General features: G+C 39.7%; 3 protein-coding genes across 4 annotated transcripts; all 3 read left to right on the plus strand.

The window, feature by feature from the left end:
• Positions 1-155: 155 nt before the first annotated feature.
• Positions 156-5,394, plus strand: natd1 (protein NATD1). The gene is made up of 3 exons (XM_063903641.1): positions 156-393; positions 3,029-3,147; positions 3,821-5,394. The coding sequence occupies exons 1-3, from the start codon at positions 285-287 to the stop codon at positions 3,935-3,937; spliced, it is 345 nt and encodes a 114-aa protein (XP_063759711.1). The 5' UTR covers positions 156-284; the 3' UTR covers positions 3,938-5,394.
• A 2,829-nt stretch (positions 5,395-8,223) lies between these two features.
• Positions 8,224-11,249, plus strand: tmem11 (transmembrane protein 11). Its single transcript, XM_063903636.1, has 2 exons — positions 8,224-8,358; positions 9,596-11,249. The coding sequence occupies exons 1-2, from the start codon at positions 8,312-8,314 to the stop codon at positions 10,110-10,112; spliced, it is 564 nt and encodes a 187-aa protein (XP_063759706.1). The 5' UTR covers positions 8,224-8,311; the 3' UTR covers positions 10,113-11,249.
• A 1,258-nt stretch (positions 11,250-12,507) lies between these two features.
• dhrs7b (dehydrogenase/reductase (SDR family) member 7B) lies at positions 12,508-17,589 on the plus strand. 2 transcript variants are annotated; one of them, XM_063903627.1, is made up of 7 exons: positions 12,508-12,641; positions 14,474-14,649; positions 14,806-14,924; positions 15,241-15,451; positions 15,670-15,762; positions 15,862-16,014; positions 16,638-17,589. In XM_063903627.1, exons 2-7 carry the CDS (start codon positions 14,496-14,498, stop codon positions 16,841-16,843), a joined length of 936 nt encoding a protein of 311 aa, XP_063759697.1. In that variant the 5' UTR covers positions 12,508-12,641; positions 14,474-14,495; the 3' UTR covers positions 16,844-17,589. The 2 variants fall into 2 exon arrangements, with proteins under 2 accessions (XP_063759697.1, XP_063759698.1); XM_063903628.1 differs by lacking the exon at positions 12,508-12,641 and adding an exon at positions 12,707-12,875.
• Positions 17,590-17,745: the final 156 nt, after the last annotated feature.

The following is a 17,745-nucleotide window of genomic DNA, read 5'->3' on the forward strand; positions in this document are numbered from 1 at the left end:
TAAAAAAGTTATTAAAATACTTTCATCAATGAAATATTCTGCAGGTTCCAACTAGTTAGCCATTTACAATCCCATACATTGTTTTTGGACACTGCTTATTTCAATGTGCACTGTTCGTTCTCGTCTGGAAACACGAGAGCTGATTGGCTGTCGGTCGTCACGTGACATCACAGCTGATTTCGTTGGATGAGGTGTTTTGCTTTGACCGTTCATCATTTCGTGTAGCCATTTCTGGTTAGCATCGCTGCAGAGTAGCACAGCAGTAAAAACTGTGGAGGTAAACTATGGCACAGGCAGCACAGGCAGCACAGGCAAATGTCTTCGACGCAAACAGCTCTCAGATCCAGGTGGAGCACGATAAGAAGCGGCGGCAGTTTGTTATCCGACTAAACGGTGAGTAAGTTCTACATGTAAACAGTGGCATGCTAGCAGGCTAATGCTAGCTCAGGTGGCTGTTGTTGCTCTTTTTTTGATGCCAACGTCGTCGTCGTGTTCTTATTGATAACTCCCGCTGCCATTTTAGACACAGAGGTGTTGTTATTTGCACATAGTCGCGATGTCACTGATATTATTTGTTGTCAGGACTGAACAAACCACTGTGCTTCTTCTTAGTCAAAGCTTCTGCCTTCCTTGACTTGTAACTTCTCCTGCCTGTTTTTCGGAAATGTTTTGTTCCATTATTGAAAGCAAATATGCAACAAGCATTCACACCCAGTAAAGACAGTTGTGTATGCAATCCTGAACATAAACCATTAATTAAAAGGAAGTTTAAATATAACCTAGTTCCTCTGCACAACCGTAACAAGAAGTCACTTCCAATTTTACATTTAATGACAAACTGTGTACAGGTATTTAAACTGTATCAATTTTTATACGTCATTTTTATCATCTTCAAATTTAGATGTGTTTACAGCAAAAAGGCAAAAGCTATTGTTCCCTCAATGAAGATCTTTAACACATCTCTGTCTCTCTTTACCCAGTTTTTTAAAGGCCCCCTATTATGCAAATGCACTTTTTACATCTATTTTACGTCTTTTATACATAAATATGTGTCCCCGGTGTGTAAGTAGATTCACAAAGTGTCAGAAAATACAACCCTCTCTCTTTTCTTCCTTACCTACATGTCTAAAAATGGGGGTACAAACGATCCTTTGCTGCCGATATGACGTTATATCGGAAATGTCGCGAGCTGAATCTCCTCGTGCAACTCTGTGTCTGTGTATTCAGCAGGATGTCTGCACGAGGGACTTAGAGTTGTTGTATATATAATCAGTGTTGGGTGTAACTCGTTACAAAAGTAACAGAGTTACAGTAATGTATTACTTTTTGCTGTAACGCTACATTGCTGTAGGCTACAGTAATGTATTACTTTTTGCTGTAACGCAGTAATATAACGCATTACTTCTGAAATTTGGGTAATATAATACCCGTTACAATATTCAGTTACAACACATTTTAACCCGAAATGATGTGGTGTTTTGTTTCTAAGAATTAACAAACATCGCGAGACATTCCAACACCAGAGAAATAATTGTGCAGGTACAATAGTAACTCAGTAAGCCTGTTTACTATTGGTTAATATAGTTAATATAATATTGGTTTCCCTATTTGTAAAGCGACCTTGGGTACCATGAAAGGCGCTATATAAGTTTAAGTTGTTATTAAGAGAGCTGCAGAAACAAATTCGCGATTGAGAGCTGCTTGCTAGCAGTAGAGAGCTGCAGGCTCACAATGGAGAGCTGCAGGCTCGGAGAAAAGACAAGAGACAGGAGTGCGCGCAGGGCAAAGCAACAGAAGGTCACTTTCTCTCTCGGGCAGCATGCCTCTTGAACCCGAGAAGTTAAGAGACTCGTGGCAGAGTGTTGAAGATCTGCAGCCTCTGTCATCTGTGGAATCGCCTGCTTTTAGAAAGCTTGTCAGCAAAATCCCCGTTAACACACCAATGACAGGGTGAGCTAGCGTTGCCAAAGAGACTCGTTCATATACAGTAGGTCACAGGGCCGTGCAGAGGCTCCACTGACATGTTGTTAATAACAAACAGAGACGTAATGTTACCGTTATCAAATACTATTTAGCCCACTTTAACGGAGCATACGTTTAATTCCAGCATACTGCCATAGATAGCTTTAATTAATGAGCTGCAATAGACTGCATTTTAGCATTTAAAACCTTACTTTTGGTGAAAGTAACTCAAAGTAACGCAAAAGTAGTGTAACGCATTACAAATCAGAGACAGTAATAATGTAATGTAATTTATTACTTTAAAAAGACAGTAATAAGTAATATGTACTGAATTACATTTTGGAAGTAACTTGCCCAACACTGTATATAATACATATAATGTCAGTGTTCTAGTGGTAAACACTGAGGAGTGTTTCAGAAATAATGCTTGATGTGGTTGGAACATAATATTGGGATTAATCACGGCAGCGTTTAGCTGAGTATCTCCATTAGAAACTTCTCTCTTCAGATAGAGAGCTGCATCCAAAGGTGCGTGGCCAGCTTCAGCTCAGCTCAAATCTAAAGCGACAGTCACAGAATCAGCACTTCAGAAACAGGGCTGAAATAGAGATGGATGAGGCATGGTTACAATGTGCAATCTGTTTGGTATTTTGAGGAAACATTTCACAGACATGTTTTGTATAGATATTGCCCTACAATATATTGTTGAAATATAGCGTAATAGGAGACCTTTAAGTTATGAGATAGTCACATAGGCTCCAAATCACATAGGATTAAACAATAGAGCCTCTTGTTTTGAGGTGATTGACCACTGAGGGAAATTAATCATGCCTTGTATTATTGAGCAGCCATGTTGCAGTATTATATGTAAATTGAACAATGCTACTGCAACGTGATCAATAACTTAGCCTGTGGGTAATGTTTTGTATCATGTTGAGAGCTACAACTGGAGATGTTTTTTTAAATCAGTTCATCGACTGAATACGTTATAGATTCTAGTAGATGAATTGGTTGAGTGGAGAAAAACTAAACACAACATATGGCTATGGCCTCTGTCTGCCCTCAGGATCTCATGATCAGGCGGTTCTCCTGTATGAATATGTTGGCAAGAAGACGGTGGACCTGCAACACACTGAAGTTCCAGATGCTTACAGAGGGAGAGGCATAGCCAAGCATCTGGCCAAGGTAAAACTCATGAAGACTTTGTTTATTTATCATCACCTTAAGAGAAGACGGGCTGCATTTGGAATAAATAGTGTGTCTTGAAATGTCTTATCTCAGCCACCTTGTTTTGTTTACACTTGAAAAACAAATGGATTTTTTTTCAAATTTCTGATGTAAATATGTTTGAAACCGTTTGAAGCATTTATATAGAGCAGAAAGGATATTAGACTGTTTGCCATGGTCCTTTGACTATTTCAAAAGGCCATAGCGCTCTGCATTGTGAATTGTCCATAGAAACAGAATAAGTTAGCCCGCTTCATTAATAACAATTCTTTGCACTGCCAACATAACATATTAAAATAGCTTCAGCTCTGAACATCCTGCTAAGTTTATTTGATGTCAAATCAACACTTATCTGTTTCTTGGATTAAATTGAATGTCGTTGAACTCAGATTACACTATGATGAGCTCTAGGGATAATACTTTTTATTATAAAATGAGGAAAAGTACCTTATTTTATTGATTTCACTAGTGAAAAGCATTGTACCGTAAATCTGAAAAGCACACCTCAAAACGTTTTTCTTGAATCAATACGTACTCAAGTTTTCAAATTTAACGACGGAAGTGTCCGTGTGAATTGCTGTCTGATAAAAATGTGTGTCAAAGATGTGATTTTATGTTTCTGTGATTGCAGGCAGCCATGGATTTTGTGGTGGAGGAGGATCTGAAAGCCCACCTGACCTGCTGGTACATTCAGAAATATGTGAAAGAGAATCCGCAGCCTCAGTACTTTGAACATATTTATCAATGACCCTACATGGCTCCGACGGGGAACACACGGAAAAAGAGACTTTGAGGGGAATAATGAATACTGTGTGTCATCATGCTTTTGGAGTTACAAGCTAACATACAACTAAGGACCTTCCAGGTATTGTTAAACATGATGGATTTCAAGGCAAAGATGTCTGAATAGTGAGCATTGTGTTTATGGGTCGGTGACACACTGGCCATAAAGCAGGAAGTGAATCAGCAGGTTAATAGAGACATAAGCAAATAAACGAACCAAAGCTGAAGCCTGTGAGCTCGGACATCATTCAGGATGCATCACTGGCTGAAAGCAAGATTAGGGCCTGTCCTGAGAGCAGATTTAAATCCTGTGTTGGAGATTTCCTGTCCTCTCTTGGACGCAGTGGATGTGAGCAGCGCTACAAGATGGCCGACCCAAGTGTCTTTCTCCATGATAGTTTGGACAGAAGCAAGGATGGCTTCACTGATGCTCAAACATGATGACTTTTGTATTTCAACACCTTTTTGATATTCTTCATCTGGTTTATGTTGTGGTTTTTTTTCTCCAATTTTGCCTTCTTCAACTCTTAGATGTAGTATGTTTATGGCTGGACTGCTTATTCAATACACTAAAAATGCTTAATGCATATTTGAAACATCACGCTACTCAATAGGGTTTTTTTTCTAGGTAATTCCAGAAGTTTTTATTAATTTAGTGGGTACTGTTTAATAAAATCTGTATTTTGAAGACATTTAATCTTACAAACTCTCAATTTGCTTCAACTGTTATTCAATCCCGTTGTCCCCAATAACAGAAATTCAAAGTCATGCATTGAAAGTCAAAGGTACAGGGGTTTATAAACCAAAGAAGTCAAACTGAGGATGTTCGACTCATCATTTCCTTCACCGTACGTGTGACATATTACAGACACTTGTGATAAATTGGGTCTGAAGCTTGTCTCTGTAAGGTACAGCATTTCAGGTTAGATATAAATAAACATATCCGCACAAACCAGCATTTTAAAAACACACTGTTACATTTAGGGCATTACATTGTATGGTGTCCACCGTCCATTTCTGTCTTTTGTGTATATCAGAAATATTTACTTCTTTACTGGAAAAAAATTCAAAAGTTCACTGTGTCTTTCCTGTTTTGGCTTTTCAGTACCTTTTGCTAGCAACAATCATCAGTGTTGGGGAGAAAAATAGCTCAGGTTACTCAACACACTCTGGTTACTCGGTTACATGTTCCCTTTGTCAAATGTTACTTTAGGTGACATACATCTATTGATGGGCCAAGATTTTATTTCATTTTTCGAGTTACTTTTTATATTTGTTTTCTTGATAGGAATGTTTGAATCACAGGTTTTGAGCAGGTGGCTCTACCTAAATGTTCCATTTCTTGTTGTATTGTTTGTGTGCTTGATACTTTTTTGTCTTTCTTCTTGTCTATAGATAAATAAAACAATACTCATCACATTATCCATGTCAATGTTTGTATTTTTTAACAAAACAGGGAAGCATATAGGCATACTGTCTTCTTAAACATATATTTAAATCTATTTTGACTCGAGGCCAAACTGCTGTTTGTTATTTCAGAACAAACAAGGCTTTAGTAATGTTGCCAAGAAATTTGAATTTTCTACAAAAAGAAAAAGATAAATACATACAAGTGTGTACAACTTGAAACTATTTATATCTTGGCTACTTCAATGTTAACATCCTGCAGCAAACAATTTAAAGAGAAACCCGGAAAAAGTGTAGATTCTGGCGCTTTCTAGTGGCGTTATCAAGAATTACTAGAAATCTGTGGGACATTGTGTGCTTTTAACAATGCAGGGTCAAGCACTTTTCAAATGGGTGAGATGGAAAAGAATCTGCTGCTTAATCCCCTGTTTGAAATCGCAGCAGTTAAACTACAAACCAGACTTGTACACTACAACAATATTTCCTGGTTACTCAAAGAAATGCTCTCAGTTAAATGTGGTGACTCTGTAATGTTCCAACTGATGTCCAAAACCTCTTGAATTAACAAATGTCATCAGTAAGAGGGAATAATGTAGGTGTGCAATCATATATACATATATATATATATATATATATCTATTGGGGACACTGAGGTCATGTCCTCTGTAATTGTTGTGGTGGTTTAAAGACTTCAGGTGGACTTTATATTTTATAGTCAAAACCATGTTATCATATAGAGCTCCTGCAGATGATGTCATATATGCTGGTCACGTGACGAGATACGACAGGGGCAGCCATTTTGGCAGTCATCGCGGCAGTAAATTGACAGGCACTGGCAGACTGTCAAGGATGGTGGATAACTGCTGTGCACCAGGTTGCACAAATAGGCGTGGGAAAAAGAAAGGTGTATCGTATTATCGCATTCCTAAAGACGCGGAGAGGAGGGAGAAGTGGATTGGAGCGATTAAAAGAGCCAGGAGCCTTCAGAAAAAGACTGAAAGATGGGACCCCCCGGCCGTTGGCTTTCGCTTATGCAGTGATCACTTCATATCAGGTGGGTGAAGGAATACAGTACAATGCTACAAAAAGTTTCTGGTCAGTTTAATAAAATTTAATTAGTTTAATTTAAGAAGTAGCACCCAGTTATTATAGCTAACGGACACTGTGATGTCCCTTTTTAACTCAACAAGTGTGGCTCTGGCGCAGCCTAGCCAGTTAGCAAGTTAGCTTGTAGCAAGCTAGTGGTAAACAAACCCGTGTTGAAATATTCCTTCTTATTTTGTAGGGAGAAAGAGTGATAATCCGTTGAGTCCGGATTTTATCCCCTCAATTTTCGATTACCTTCCATCTCCAGAGAAGAGGAGACATAAAACGAGACTGGAGGTTTTTAACAGAAGGCAGAAGGCTAAACTGCACAAAGTAGAGCAGGCAAAGATATCTGCAGAAGCCATCTTTGGTTGAGTACGATCAAAAATACAAACTAGCAAGTTACAGATGCACTGCAGTAGCTATCCAAGCTAAAAAACATGCTAACGTGACACTTCCGTAGCTAGCCAAGCTAATAAACAAACAATGCTAACGTGACACTGCCTATCAAACTGGAATAATTTAATACTTACCCTTGCAGTGATGATGCCGAAGTTTTTGGATGTAAGACTCCACAGTTGAATGTTGTTTACGAAGCCGGACTGACACCATTTGTAAGCCTCCAAGCTTTTGTACGCTCTGAGGGAGTCTCCTGAGTACACTGATGGAAAGCTTACAAGATAGCTGTGGATGTCTGCGTAGCGCAAGTCGGGTACATCGTCTTCAGAGCAGGAGGTTATGCTCTTGAAAAGCACACCGGGTGAATTATATGGGTCGCTTATATTTAATCTCTCTAATTTTGTACTATAAAGCCGAATTTCACTTGAATTAAAATGAGAAGTATACTCGCTCGGTAAGAAAACACTGGCACCGGTGGTCATGTTGACTGCCAAAATGGTGGCTCCCAACCAAAAGTCACGTGACCGCAGGAGCTCTATAGGCTGATATCGGTGTGTTTCAGACTGATTATAGGTGCATTTGACTAGTTTGTGACCAACACAAATCCAATTAACAAAGGAATAGGGCTAGGCACCGATATCTAGTGAGGTTTAAAATGGTGGGGTTTTTTTCCATTGAAATCACGAATCTGATCTTTGAACAAACATTTAATTTAACCGAGTTACCATGCCATACCAAAATTCAATATTTGACATGTTTTGATTGCTAAATAGGATATATAAAGAAGCAAGGACAAACTTGTTAATTGATAGATAATTAACATACCAACAAACGTACATGCAAGTGTCTCAGTATAGCCTCCATCTGTTGTGAGATGTTTTAGTGCATGGTGTAGATATTAAATATATTTGATCTATATTGGTTGGATTTTTATTGATTCGTCATGCAATCGTGTTTATCCTAAACCTGTTATATGGTTGTCACAAGAGCAGCATTTGGGTTCATCTGATCTCATAATCCACAACGTTGCCATTATAGTTGTATGCAAAGCGTTTCATGTTACAGCAGCAGGACAGGGCACACAGACACAGAGCGCGGTAAAGCATAGGTAGGTAAGTACCCAGAAGTTTACTTACACAATTATTCATTTAAATATTGAACTCCTATTTGTTATGTTTGTTTATAGTAAAAACCTTGTGAATTATTATATCTCACACCAACATACACCAGTCTATTTGTGTTGTAATGATCTGGAATAAGGTCTGACCCCTCAAACTTCTGTCCTATTATAAAATACGTCAAGGCAGGTATCACTTGCCTCATAGCTTCATGGGAATAGTAGTCCGCAATAGAGTCTAAGTGATACGTCGGCTGCGTTCATACACTTCATTACCCAGGAAGCTTTGCGCACTCATACGTCAACTGCAATCACGGCTGTATCTCCAACATGGCGTCGCTGGGAAGGAGGCGCGGTGTCCCAGTAAGCAGGGAGAGGTCAGTTACTCCACATCTTAGCTATTAAACGAAATTGTTTTAATATTAAACATAGTTTTGTCGATGTTGCCATTTAACAGACCCCGACCATGCATATGGTTTGGAGCTTAAAGTGAAACGACTACACGACAAGTCAGAATTTTGTTCCAGGGTTAGCTAACGTTAGCAGGCTAACGTGTACAGCTAGCTAAATGTTAGCAAGGAAACAAACTAGCAGCTCATGTGATGTTTTGGTTATTTCACACCAGCCGATTAATCGTGGGAAAAGTGGCGATTAACCGTCTGTGGGTGCTCGGGCTGGTGTGATGTGCCTCACCTGCCTAAAAGCTAAACATTTGTGATTGAGCTAACAGTTTGGTCCTCTGTGTTTGTCGACATGTTTTAAAAAAGTAAAACGCACCTCAACTTAGCTGCTCCCAACTTTTTTACCATGCAAGCAAGTTATCTTATGTTATGTTATCCACCCGATGGCAAGGTACATAATGTCCCTGACAATGGTAAATGAATTCTTCGTTAGCTAATGTCCGCCGTCTTTGAAGCCTGGTGCCTAACTAAGTATTCTGGGTTTGTTTGCTCTCTTGCCATCATGCACTGAAAGGCCTCGCATTGTTGACACTGATCCACACATAACATTATTTAGAAACACCTGGAAACACTGCACTGTTTATACAATTAGTCGACAAATAAAGCAGATGAAAATTAGTTAAGATAAAGATGTAAAAGTTGTCGGTTACAAATTCACAACTGCTGTGTTTTGTGTCATTGACATGACATTACATGACTTCAGCTCTGGACTGTAATGGCCATTTCACGATTTTGACATTTTTATGAATGAATACAAAACAATATGAAATAATTACTACCAAAAATATTATTACACACACTGTACTATCCATTCAAGAATACAATTTTAAATTTGCTTTCTAATGTTGCATTCCTAATCTTAAACTCTCACACCTTATTATAATTGGAAGGTCGTCTTTTCCGCAAGCAGGGACCATTTTAACTAGAAGCTATTTATTTATCAGTCATGGAAATAGTTAATGTAATAATCGTGTGGTTTGTACAGTGTGTTCCATGGAGTAATGATTGATAGCAAAACATTAACAATCAATCAAACAGAAATATTTAAATAAAAAGAAAATGTCATAGTTAACAAGAACACGTTATATTTATAAGTATGTCTTATGTTATATTTCTCTCACTGTTTTTTGCCTGTTTTTCTGTTTCTGAACAGGGGAGTGATGGCGGCGACAGAATGCTACATAGTGCATGAGATCTACAACGGGGAGAATGCGCAGGACCAGTTTGAGTACGAGCTGGAGCAGGCACTGGAGGCACAGTATAAATACATTGTCATTGAGCCCACACGCATCGGAGATGAAACGGCCCGTTGGATTACCGTGGGCAACTGCCTGCACAAGACGGCCGTGTTGTCAGGCACCGCTTGCCTCCTGACGCCACTTTCACTGCCCATTGAATACTCACGCTACGTGGCGTTGCCCGCCGGCGCCCTCAGTGTGGCCTGTTCTGCCCTCTACGGCATCTCATGGCAATTTGACCCCTGCTGCAAGTACCAGGTGGAATACGACAGCCAAAAACTCTCGCGGCTGCCCCTGCATACGCTCACCTCCTCGACGCCCGTGGTTTTGGTACGCAGGGATGACGTCCACAGAAAGAGACTCCATAACACGATAGCACTGGCTGCCCTGGCGTACTGCGCCAAGAAGATCTACGAACTCTATGCTGTATGAGTGCACTCTGAAGTGGGTTTAAGAAGCAACAGAAAAAAGGAAAAAACAAACAAAAAAACAGAACCTATCCAACCCCAGATGTAAGGAAAGTGGAAGTCCCGATCAGGCCCAGCAGTTAGCGCCACACACACATGGTTGGTGCTTCCATTTTGAACTTTGATCAGAGGGATATAGTTAAAACTAGAAGGAATTGTTTTTTCCCTTACATTTTATTTTATTCTTTGTGAGAACAACAGCACACTTATCTCCTTAGTACCATTGCGCATCCTTCCCTGCGCCCTCGACCTGCTATCCTTGACCCACAAGCGAGTGCACAAGGGTACGGCAGCAGATCCTCTGGATGAATTGTATTGCAGTTGAAAATGACCGACATGTTTGACAGTACAAAGCTCTTTCCCTCGCAGTTTTACTGTACCCCTTTCCTGCTGATCAGTACTTCACCCTTTCATTAAACATTAGGTTATTTCAAACTAACTTTTCTGTATTTTATTTTACTTTTTTTCATTAAATGGATTCTAAACATTGTCAAGAGAAGAGCAAATAGCTGCAACTTATTTGAGATTGTGTCTTGTTCATGTAGATATTCTTGTTTAAAAGAGTGTAAGAAAGATCTTATGTGACAATGCTGTGGCTCAATGTCCTCTTTTGAATCACTACATAAATACCTACGTTTGGATAACCACACTTCCCTCATGCTTTTTTAATGTATATTACATTGACATACAGCCAAACCCTTAACATTGAAATTAAAATATATTTGACACTAAAGACAGCCAATTATAAATTCATACTTTCTTGTACATGTTACCCAATGCTTGTTATGAGTTGCTGTCTAGATTAGACGTTATAATTTGGGGTCCCATGAAGAGATAAACATATGGAGTGCATAATGAGTTATGATAAACGAAGAGACGTGCAACGATTGAACAATGAAGTGAAATTTAAATGTGAATAAGTGGAATACCAGGAGTGGCAGTATTTTGTCAGGGTCACTGATTAAAGGACATCAGCAGGAAGAGGATTGCTGACTTTGTCAGCAGGACTTGAGCAAAATAAAACCTGTTCATAAAGAATTTTGTGTAAATACATTAAAGGTCCATCAAGAAATGTATGAAATAAATTGTAAACTTACTTCAAGGTTGGAAAATGGGTGGTGTTTCAGTAAGTATTGTGATGCAAACAGACAGCTGTGATTTCTGTCAGTAACATCAGTCTGTGGACAATGTCAGGCGTCAACAGTGAATCTACAATGTCTATTACACTGGTTTAAAAGGATAGAGACAAGGTTTTAAAGAGTTGAGTTCATAAGGCCCATCTGCCTTTTCTTTTTCAAACCAGTAAAGTGGGCGTACATCTGTTGCTCAAAGTGATAGTTTCTTCATACATTTTTAAGATCGTATAGGCCAAATTGCCATTATGTTTAGTTCAGTGCAATTGAAGAAAAAATAAAAAGATTAACCACACAGTCTGCAATACACTAGAATCATATTTTCTCTCACCATACGTGTATGCGACGGGCAGATCTGAGGCAGAAGGGTGCCTGACAGACTCATTATTTTACTGATTTGCAGCCACAGCAGTGTAATTATCTGTCAGCTGACCAGCTACTACGTGAGGCTGTTTGTCAACCATTTTAAGGTAGCGATGCTTAGTCTGCTGGAATAAGGATGCTCCAGTCATCAGAAAATAGAAGTAGCCACTTCTCGACTTGTTCTCCCAAGAAAACAAATCTTATGTAAATGCAGGACTAGAAAAATCTGTGACAAGTGTTCAGAATCAGATCAGAATCCCTTTATTCGTCCCACAGAGGGGACATTTAAATTTGTTACAGCAGCAACAGAGCCAAAGACAACTTTACAAAAGAAAATATGCATTTAAAAAAATAAACACTATTTACAAAATACGCATCCTGAAGGAGATATAGCAGCCAGGTAAATATTGCACAGTTATTGATAATGGCATATTTATGTTTATATATTGCACATAAATTGTTATTGCACAACTAGTCAGTTTTTTTGTTTTTTTTTTAACTTAATACAACTTAATTGTTTGCAGTGATAGAGGATAGAAAAATCATTACAATACGGCGGATTTTCTTTAATTCATGCCTCTATCATCTCATACGAAAATGAAAATAAAACAGTTGCAGTGTTCTCGCGTTGAAACAGTGCAGCCATTATTGTTTCAAAAACAAATTTTACAAGGAATTAACTTTGTTAGATAAATACAAAAATACAGCTCTTTATATTTATTGAGCTGCTAATATATCTGCATAAAGTCAAGCCTGGATAAATAATTTGTCTCTGACTCAGAAATGGAAACTTAAGCCCATGTGTGTTTGCTTATTCAGCCTACTTGTTTATTGAATTTCAAACTCCCACAATTCCTAGCGCGGCACAGAGCCGGTAGTCCTTCAACAAACACACTCCGGTCCCCTGGTCCGTCCATTATCGTGTTCCTATCAGTGGAGCCCGGAACTACTTTTATTTCCGACTCCTGTGGCGTTTGTACAGTTAGAAAGCAACGCAGGTGAGTTTTAAATAAAACAACCGGAAACTAGTGTTTGATTTAATGTTTTATAAGTCATGTGGAAGCTAGCGTTAGTATTACAGCAGCAGTTAGAGTCACACTGGCTGTGCAGTTAATGCTGTGCTCATAGTGTTGTGTTCTTCTTAAGCTAAGGTTTTAACATCTTAACTGTCTTATATGGTGTTCTTCTGCGAACGTTGAAATACGAACTTATCACCACTTTTATTCAACCAGGTATGCGGTTCTAAATGTGCTTAATTATGCATTAAACTTGCAATTTCAAACAACTCATATTTCTATGGAGCCTGTATGAAGTTCATCTTATGTCAGATGCTTTATCAATAGTGTGTTCTGATGCAAGGGCAGACACAGAAGACACTGTGAAGCAGACAGAATAAAGGTACCCATAGTATGCATGCTGTGAATCTGTGTCCCATTTTACCTTGCATGCTGGTAAAATGACTCGTTTGAAACCATTCAAGGTTTCAAGGTTTCAAGGTTTTATTTGTCATATGCACAGCAGATACAGCGTATATGTTGGCAATGAAAATCTTATGTCGCGTGCTCCTCCAACAACTCCACATACATGGTGCAAATAACATAAATAAAATAGTGCAAAAAGAGAGAAGAATATTTACAATATTAACAATACAGATTTGAGGATGTGAAATATATACATATTTGGAATACATTGAGAGTATTTAAACACTTTACACTGTTGAATGAGGAGGTATGGGCAGATGCATATTACGTATAAACAGATGTGTATGGCAGATATGTATAATATATAGATATGTGTACTATAAACAGATATGTATGGCAGATGTGTATAATATATATATATATGTATGTGTGTACTATAAACAGATGTGAGTAGACATTCACACAGCTCAGGAGTTCAGTAGTCTTATAGCCTGTGGTATAAAACTGTCTCTGAGTCTGGTGGTCTTGGTCCGGATGCTGCGGTACCGTCTGCCAGACGGCAGCAGACAGAACAGATTGTTGCTGGGGTGATGGGGGTCCTTTAATATCCTACCGGCCTTCTTCCTACACCGCTGGGTGTAAGGTCCTCCATGGATGGCATGATTTTAGGATGTGAGGGGAATTAAATGGATCACCTTTCTTATGTGTCATATGAGTATCCTTTGTAGGCACTTACAGAATATAATTATATTGCTACTGTTATAGTAGCAAATCGTAAAGGGGACTCAAAATAAAATAAAAATCCATTATATTTTATATATTTATTCTGTCTATTTCATTTTTTGGTCTCCTACTTTTTAAAGAAATGATCCTCCTGATAGTTGAAACACTTTCTCATTGTGTGTGTGTGTGTGTGTGTGTGTGTGTGTGTGTGTGTGTGTGTGTGTGTGTGTGTGTGTGTGTGTGTGTGTTTGTGTTTGTGTTTGTGTTTGTGTGTGCCCTCCTTACATTGTACTTGTCACTGTTGCCATACTGGTTGTTTGAGTTGTGCTATGGAGACAGGACAGATGGCAAGGATTTCACTGAATGCACTGGATGATAAAACACTCACCAGGCTTCTTGCAGGAGGGCTTCAGAGCTCACAGAGCACACGTCAAGGTCACCCCTGTGGCTTAAAGCAGTTTTTCATTTATGATATTTGTTTATGAATGAAAGTGGTAGTGCTGGAACAAAGACTTTTGATTTTCAAATGCATTACTGCTTATTAATTATCATTGTTGGAGAACAGAATTCACCTACGACTTGACACCAAAATAAAGTTGTTTTTTTGCAACTTTGCATTTATTGTTGGTGTGACATCTGACAGCGATATATATTCCTAACTGCGTTTAGCAATCTTCTGTCTCCAGGCAGGTGGGGTGAGTTTCAGTCATGGAGCGCGTCGTGGGAGGAGGTGTGTTTCAGCTGGTATTAGCTAGTGCCGGGCTCTTGCTGCTTTATCGGATCCTCTCCCGCTTCCGACCAGGAGCTGCTCTGCAGGATGCTGTGGTGGTCATCACCGGGGCTAGCTCTGGACTGGGGAAAGGTCGGCCTCCTGCTCATTTCCTTCTTAATTTCAGGTCACACGTACATTGATAGTATTTGATATGCAGCTGTTGATTCCTGTTAAGTGATATGTTTCAGTAATGTGGTGCATGTGCTTCAATTCCCATAATAAACATGTGTGTTTTTTGTGTTGTAGAGTGTGCTCGGGTGTTTCACGCAGCAGGTGCACGACTGGTGCTGTGCGGAAGAGATGCAGGCCGCCTGCAGCAGGTGATCCAGGAGCTTACAGAGAGTTCAACAGGATCACAGCGGCATGTGAGTACTCCGACACGTTGTCAGACACAACCAAAGATCTAATGGTATCGGGTTCTCAGGCCATTACAGCCACTGATGGTCTATTTTATCTCACCAAAGTTCCCTGCCCAGTGTCTCCAATACCAATGTATCACACAATAACTTATATTGTTTACCATTGTCTCTCAGGAATGTGCACATTTTCAGGTTCATATTTGTGTTTTGCCTTAGCAGACCATTTACATGCACACAAAACCTATATAAGACACTACTGGAAAGGTGGTCTTGAATCCGGGTGCAGACAGAAGCTAACTGCTCTGTTTTGTTCCACAACCAGACCTACACGCCCTGCAGAGTGACATTCGACCTGGCTGACACAGATACGGTGGACAGAGCTGCAGAGGAGATCCTGAATTGTTACGGACACGTGGACGTCCTCATCAATAATGCTGGAATCAGTTACCGCGGCAACATACTGGATACCAATCTCTCAGTACAGCGGGATGTGATGGAAACAAATTACTTTGGGCCCATCGCTCTCACTCAAGGTCAGTGAGGAGCAGTTTTGGTTGCCACTAAGAGGAGTTTTGATGTTACTTATGGGGTTAGGGTAAACATAAGGCAGCCAAACCATTGAGAAGTTATACAAAGGACATTAAACCAGAATAAGGAGAGAAGTGGCAAACACATATCCAAGCTTAAGCAGATTTCTGAGGGGAGGAAGCACTACTTTTCTCAGCTTCTCGCCTTCTTTTTCCCTCCACAGCGCTCCTGCCCTCCATGGTTCAGCGGCACTGTGGCCACATCGTTGTCATTAGCAGCGTCCAGGGCAAGATGGCCATTCCTTACAGATCTGCATGTAAGTTTTCTTTGCTCGTGCATGTAAATCAAACAAATAACCGAACGGTTTTTTAATTTGGTTGACTGTAAATGACGCAGGACTCTGGTTTGTGGTCAGATGCGGCCTCTAAGCACGCCACCCAGGCTTACTTCGACTGCCTAAGGGCCGAGATCGAGCGCTACGGGATCCCGGTGACGGTGGTCAGTCCTGGGTACATCCGGACAAGCCTCTCGCTCAACGCCGTCACAGGAGACGGCTCCAAGTATGGAGGTGAGGCAGTGACGGTGTTTACACTGATACTAAAGAAAATGTCAATCAGTGTGAGAAATATGCCTTGTAGACACTAAGGTATAATATGTAAGATTTCCCAATTAAAATGTCTCTGTTATACTTTAGTTGTATTCAGTTTTAAGCCAAATTCTTCTGATACCTTTTATACAACCTGCATGTTTTTAACTATATATTTTAACCATATAAAGGGTTTTCAGATTTCTGGATCTGAAGTTATCCGAGCAAAGCTGAGCAGATGTTATCAGCTGTAAGACTGTGTCTTTTAAATGGCTTTATTTAGTATTTTTACTGGTTTACTCCCCCCGTCCAATTGTTTTTGGAAGAAGGAGACCACGACTGATACATTTGGCTACCTTTTTATGATGAATATGTAGGAATCCTATCCGTCAGAAGCAAGGACCAAATCCTATAACCTCCTGCGCTTCCTGACTACAACAACCTCCATAATAAGACATTAATAAACACAAAACGATGCAAAAAGTTAAATACAAGAAAAAAAATAGGTTGAATGGACTTTAAAATGATAGTAAATTAACTATTTTATTTCTAGTTGTCCTACTGACCCTCCTGTATCATTGAAACGCTTCTTGTTTGTGCAACAGTTTTGGATAAAACCACAGCGTCGGGTCGGGACCCCGCGGATGTGGCTCAGGCGGTCCTGAAAGCGGTCCGTCAGAGGAGCAAAGACGTTGTTCTGGCCGGTCCTCTGCCTAGTCTGGCCATCTACCTCCGCACTCTGTGGCCGGCACTCTTCTTCAAACTCATGTCCTCTCGCGCTCGCAAGGAGCAGAAACCCAAAGAGGAGTGATGGAGGAGAGGAAGTGGAGCGCTCACCACACACAGGATATGTTGGAGGCACATGAATGAGTGCTTTACATGCAGGTGTGAATACATGCAGCTCTCTCAGTGACACAAACAAAACCAGAAGCTTGTATGTTGATACAGCAACTCTGTTGAGTGTTTTGACTAACTAAATAAAGTCGCTAAGAGGCTAAGCTAGACTCATTGCTGTGACAGTACGTGCTGCGTTAATGTTTTATTAAAGAACATTAAACAAACGATAGCAACAGGAGATATTCAAACCTAGCTCACCCTTCCTGTCCTCCATACACCAGCATACAGCCATACCCAGGGGACTATTTCAGGAAATGATAACCAATTACAAATTGGTGCGCTGTTAATGATGAATGATAATACAAACATTAAACTGCAAAATGCTGATTTGACTCGTACATTTTTAACTGATCAAGTAAGTGAGGTTTGTTATACAGCTCACAGTTTACAAGTAACAAGACTGTCACGACTCAAAGCTTTGCTCTGGAGACGATGTCAGTTTGTGACGCTATTTTTCCAGTTTGCTCCTTTAACCACTGAGTTGGTTAAAAACAAATGTAATGCTCGGTCTTTAATTTATTCAGAGGAGGATTTATTCTGTCAGGTATGGAAAAAAATAGTGTCCGTGTACAAGAATGACTACTATTTCAATTCCCTCTGTGTCCAACTGGTAATCAGCATTACCAGCCATCTTTAAACTAAATAAAGAGAACAGATGAGATTTGATTATAAACATTTCTTTGAATTGCTTTCCATCATCAGCAGAAACCAGTATAAGAGAACAACATCTGATCTACCAAAATGCTGGATTTGATTAAGGTGTTTATGTTGTTTTGGCAGATGTTCTACTCACAGCAGCTGCATAGATATAAAAAA

The sequence above is a fragment of the Eleginops maclovinus genome, chromosome 16 (genome assembly GCF_036324505.1).
Source record: "Eleginops maclovinus isolate JMC-PN-2008 ecotype Puerto Natales chromosome 16, JC_Emac_rtc_rv5, whole genome shotgun sequence".
In the NCBI taxonomy this organism is placed as follows: Eukaryota; Metazoa; Chordata; class Actinopteri; order Perciformes; family Eleginopidae; genus Eleginops; species Eleginops maclovinus.

Coding starts and splice junctions, on each gene's coding strand:
- natd1 (XM_063903641.1), top strand. CDS start 285: ATGGCACAGGCAGCACAGGCAGCACAGGCAAATGTCTTCGACGCAAAC. Junction 394..3,028: donor GTTTGTTATCCGACTAAACG/GTGAGTAAGTTC, acceptor GTCTGCCCTCAG/GATCTCATGATCAGGCGGTT. Junction 3,148..3,820: donor TAGCCAAGCATCTGGCCAAG/GTAAAACTCATG, acceptor CTGTGATTGCAG/GCAGCCATGGATTTTGTGGT.
- tmem11 (XM_063903636.1), top strand. CDS start 8,312: ATGGCGTCGCTGGGAAGGAGGCGCGGTGTCCCAGTAAGCAGGGAGAG. Junction 8,359..9,595: donor GTCCCAGTAAGCAGGGAGAG/GTCAGTTACTCC, acceptor GTTTCTGAACAG/GGGAGTGATGGCGGCGACAG.
- dhrs7b (XM_063903627.1), top strand. CDS start 14,496: ATGGAGCGCGTCGTGGGAGGAGGTGTGTTTCAGCTGGTATTAGCTAGT. Junction 15,763..15,861: donor CATTCCTTACAGATCTGCAT/GTAAGTTTTCTT, acceptor GTTTGTGGTCAG/ATGCGGCCTCTAAGCACGCC. Junction 16,015..16,637: donor AGACGGCTCCAAGTATGGAG/GTGAGGCAGTGA, acceptor TTTGTGCAACAG/TTTTGGATAAAACCACAGCG.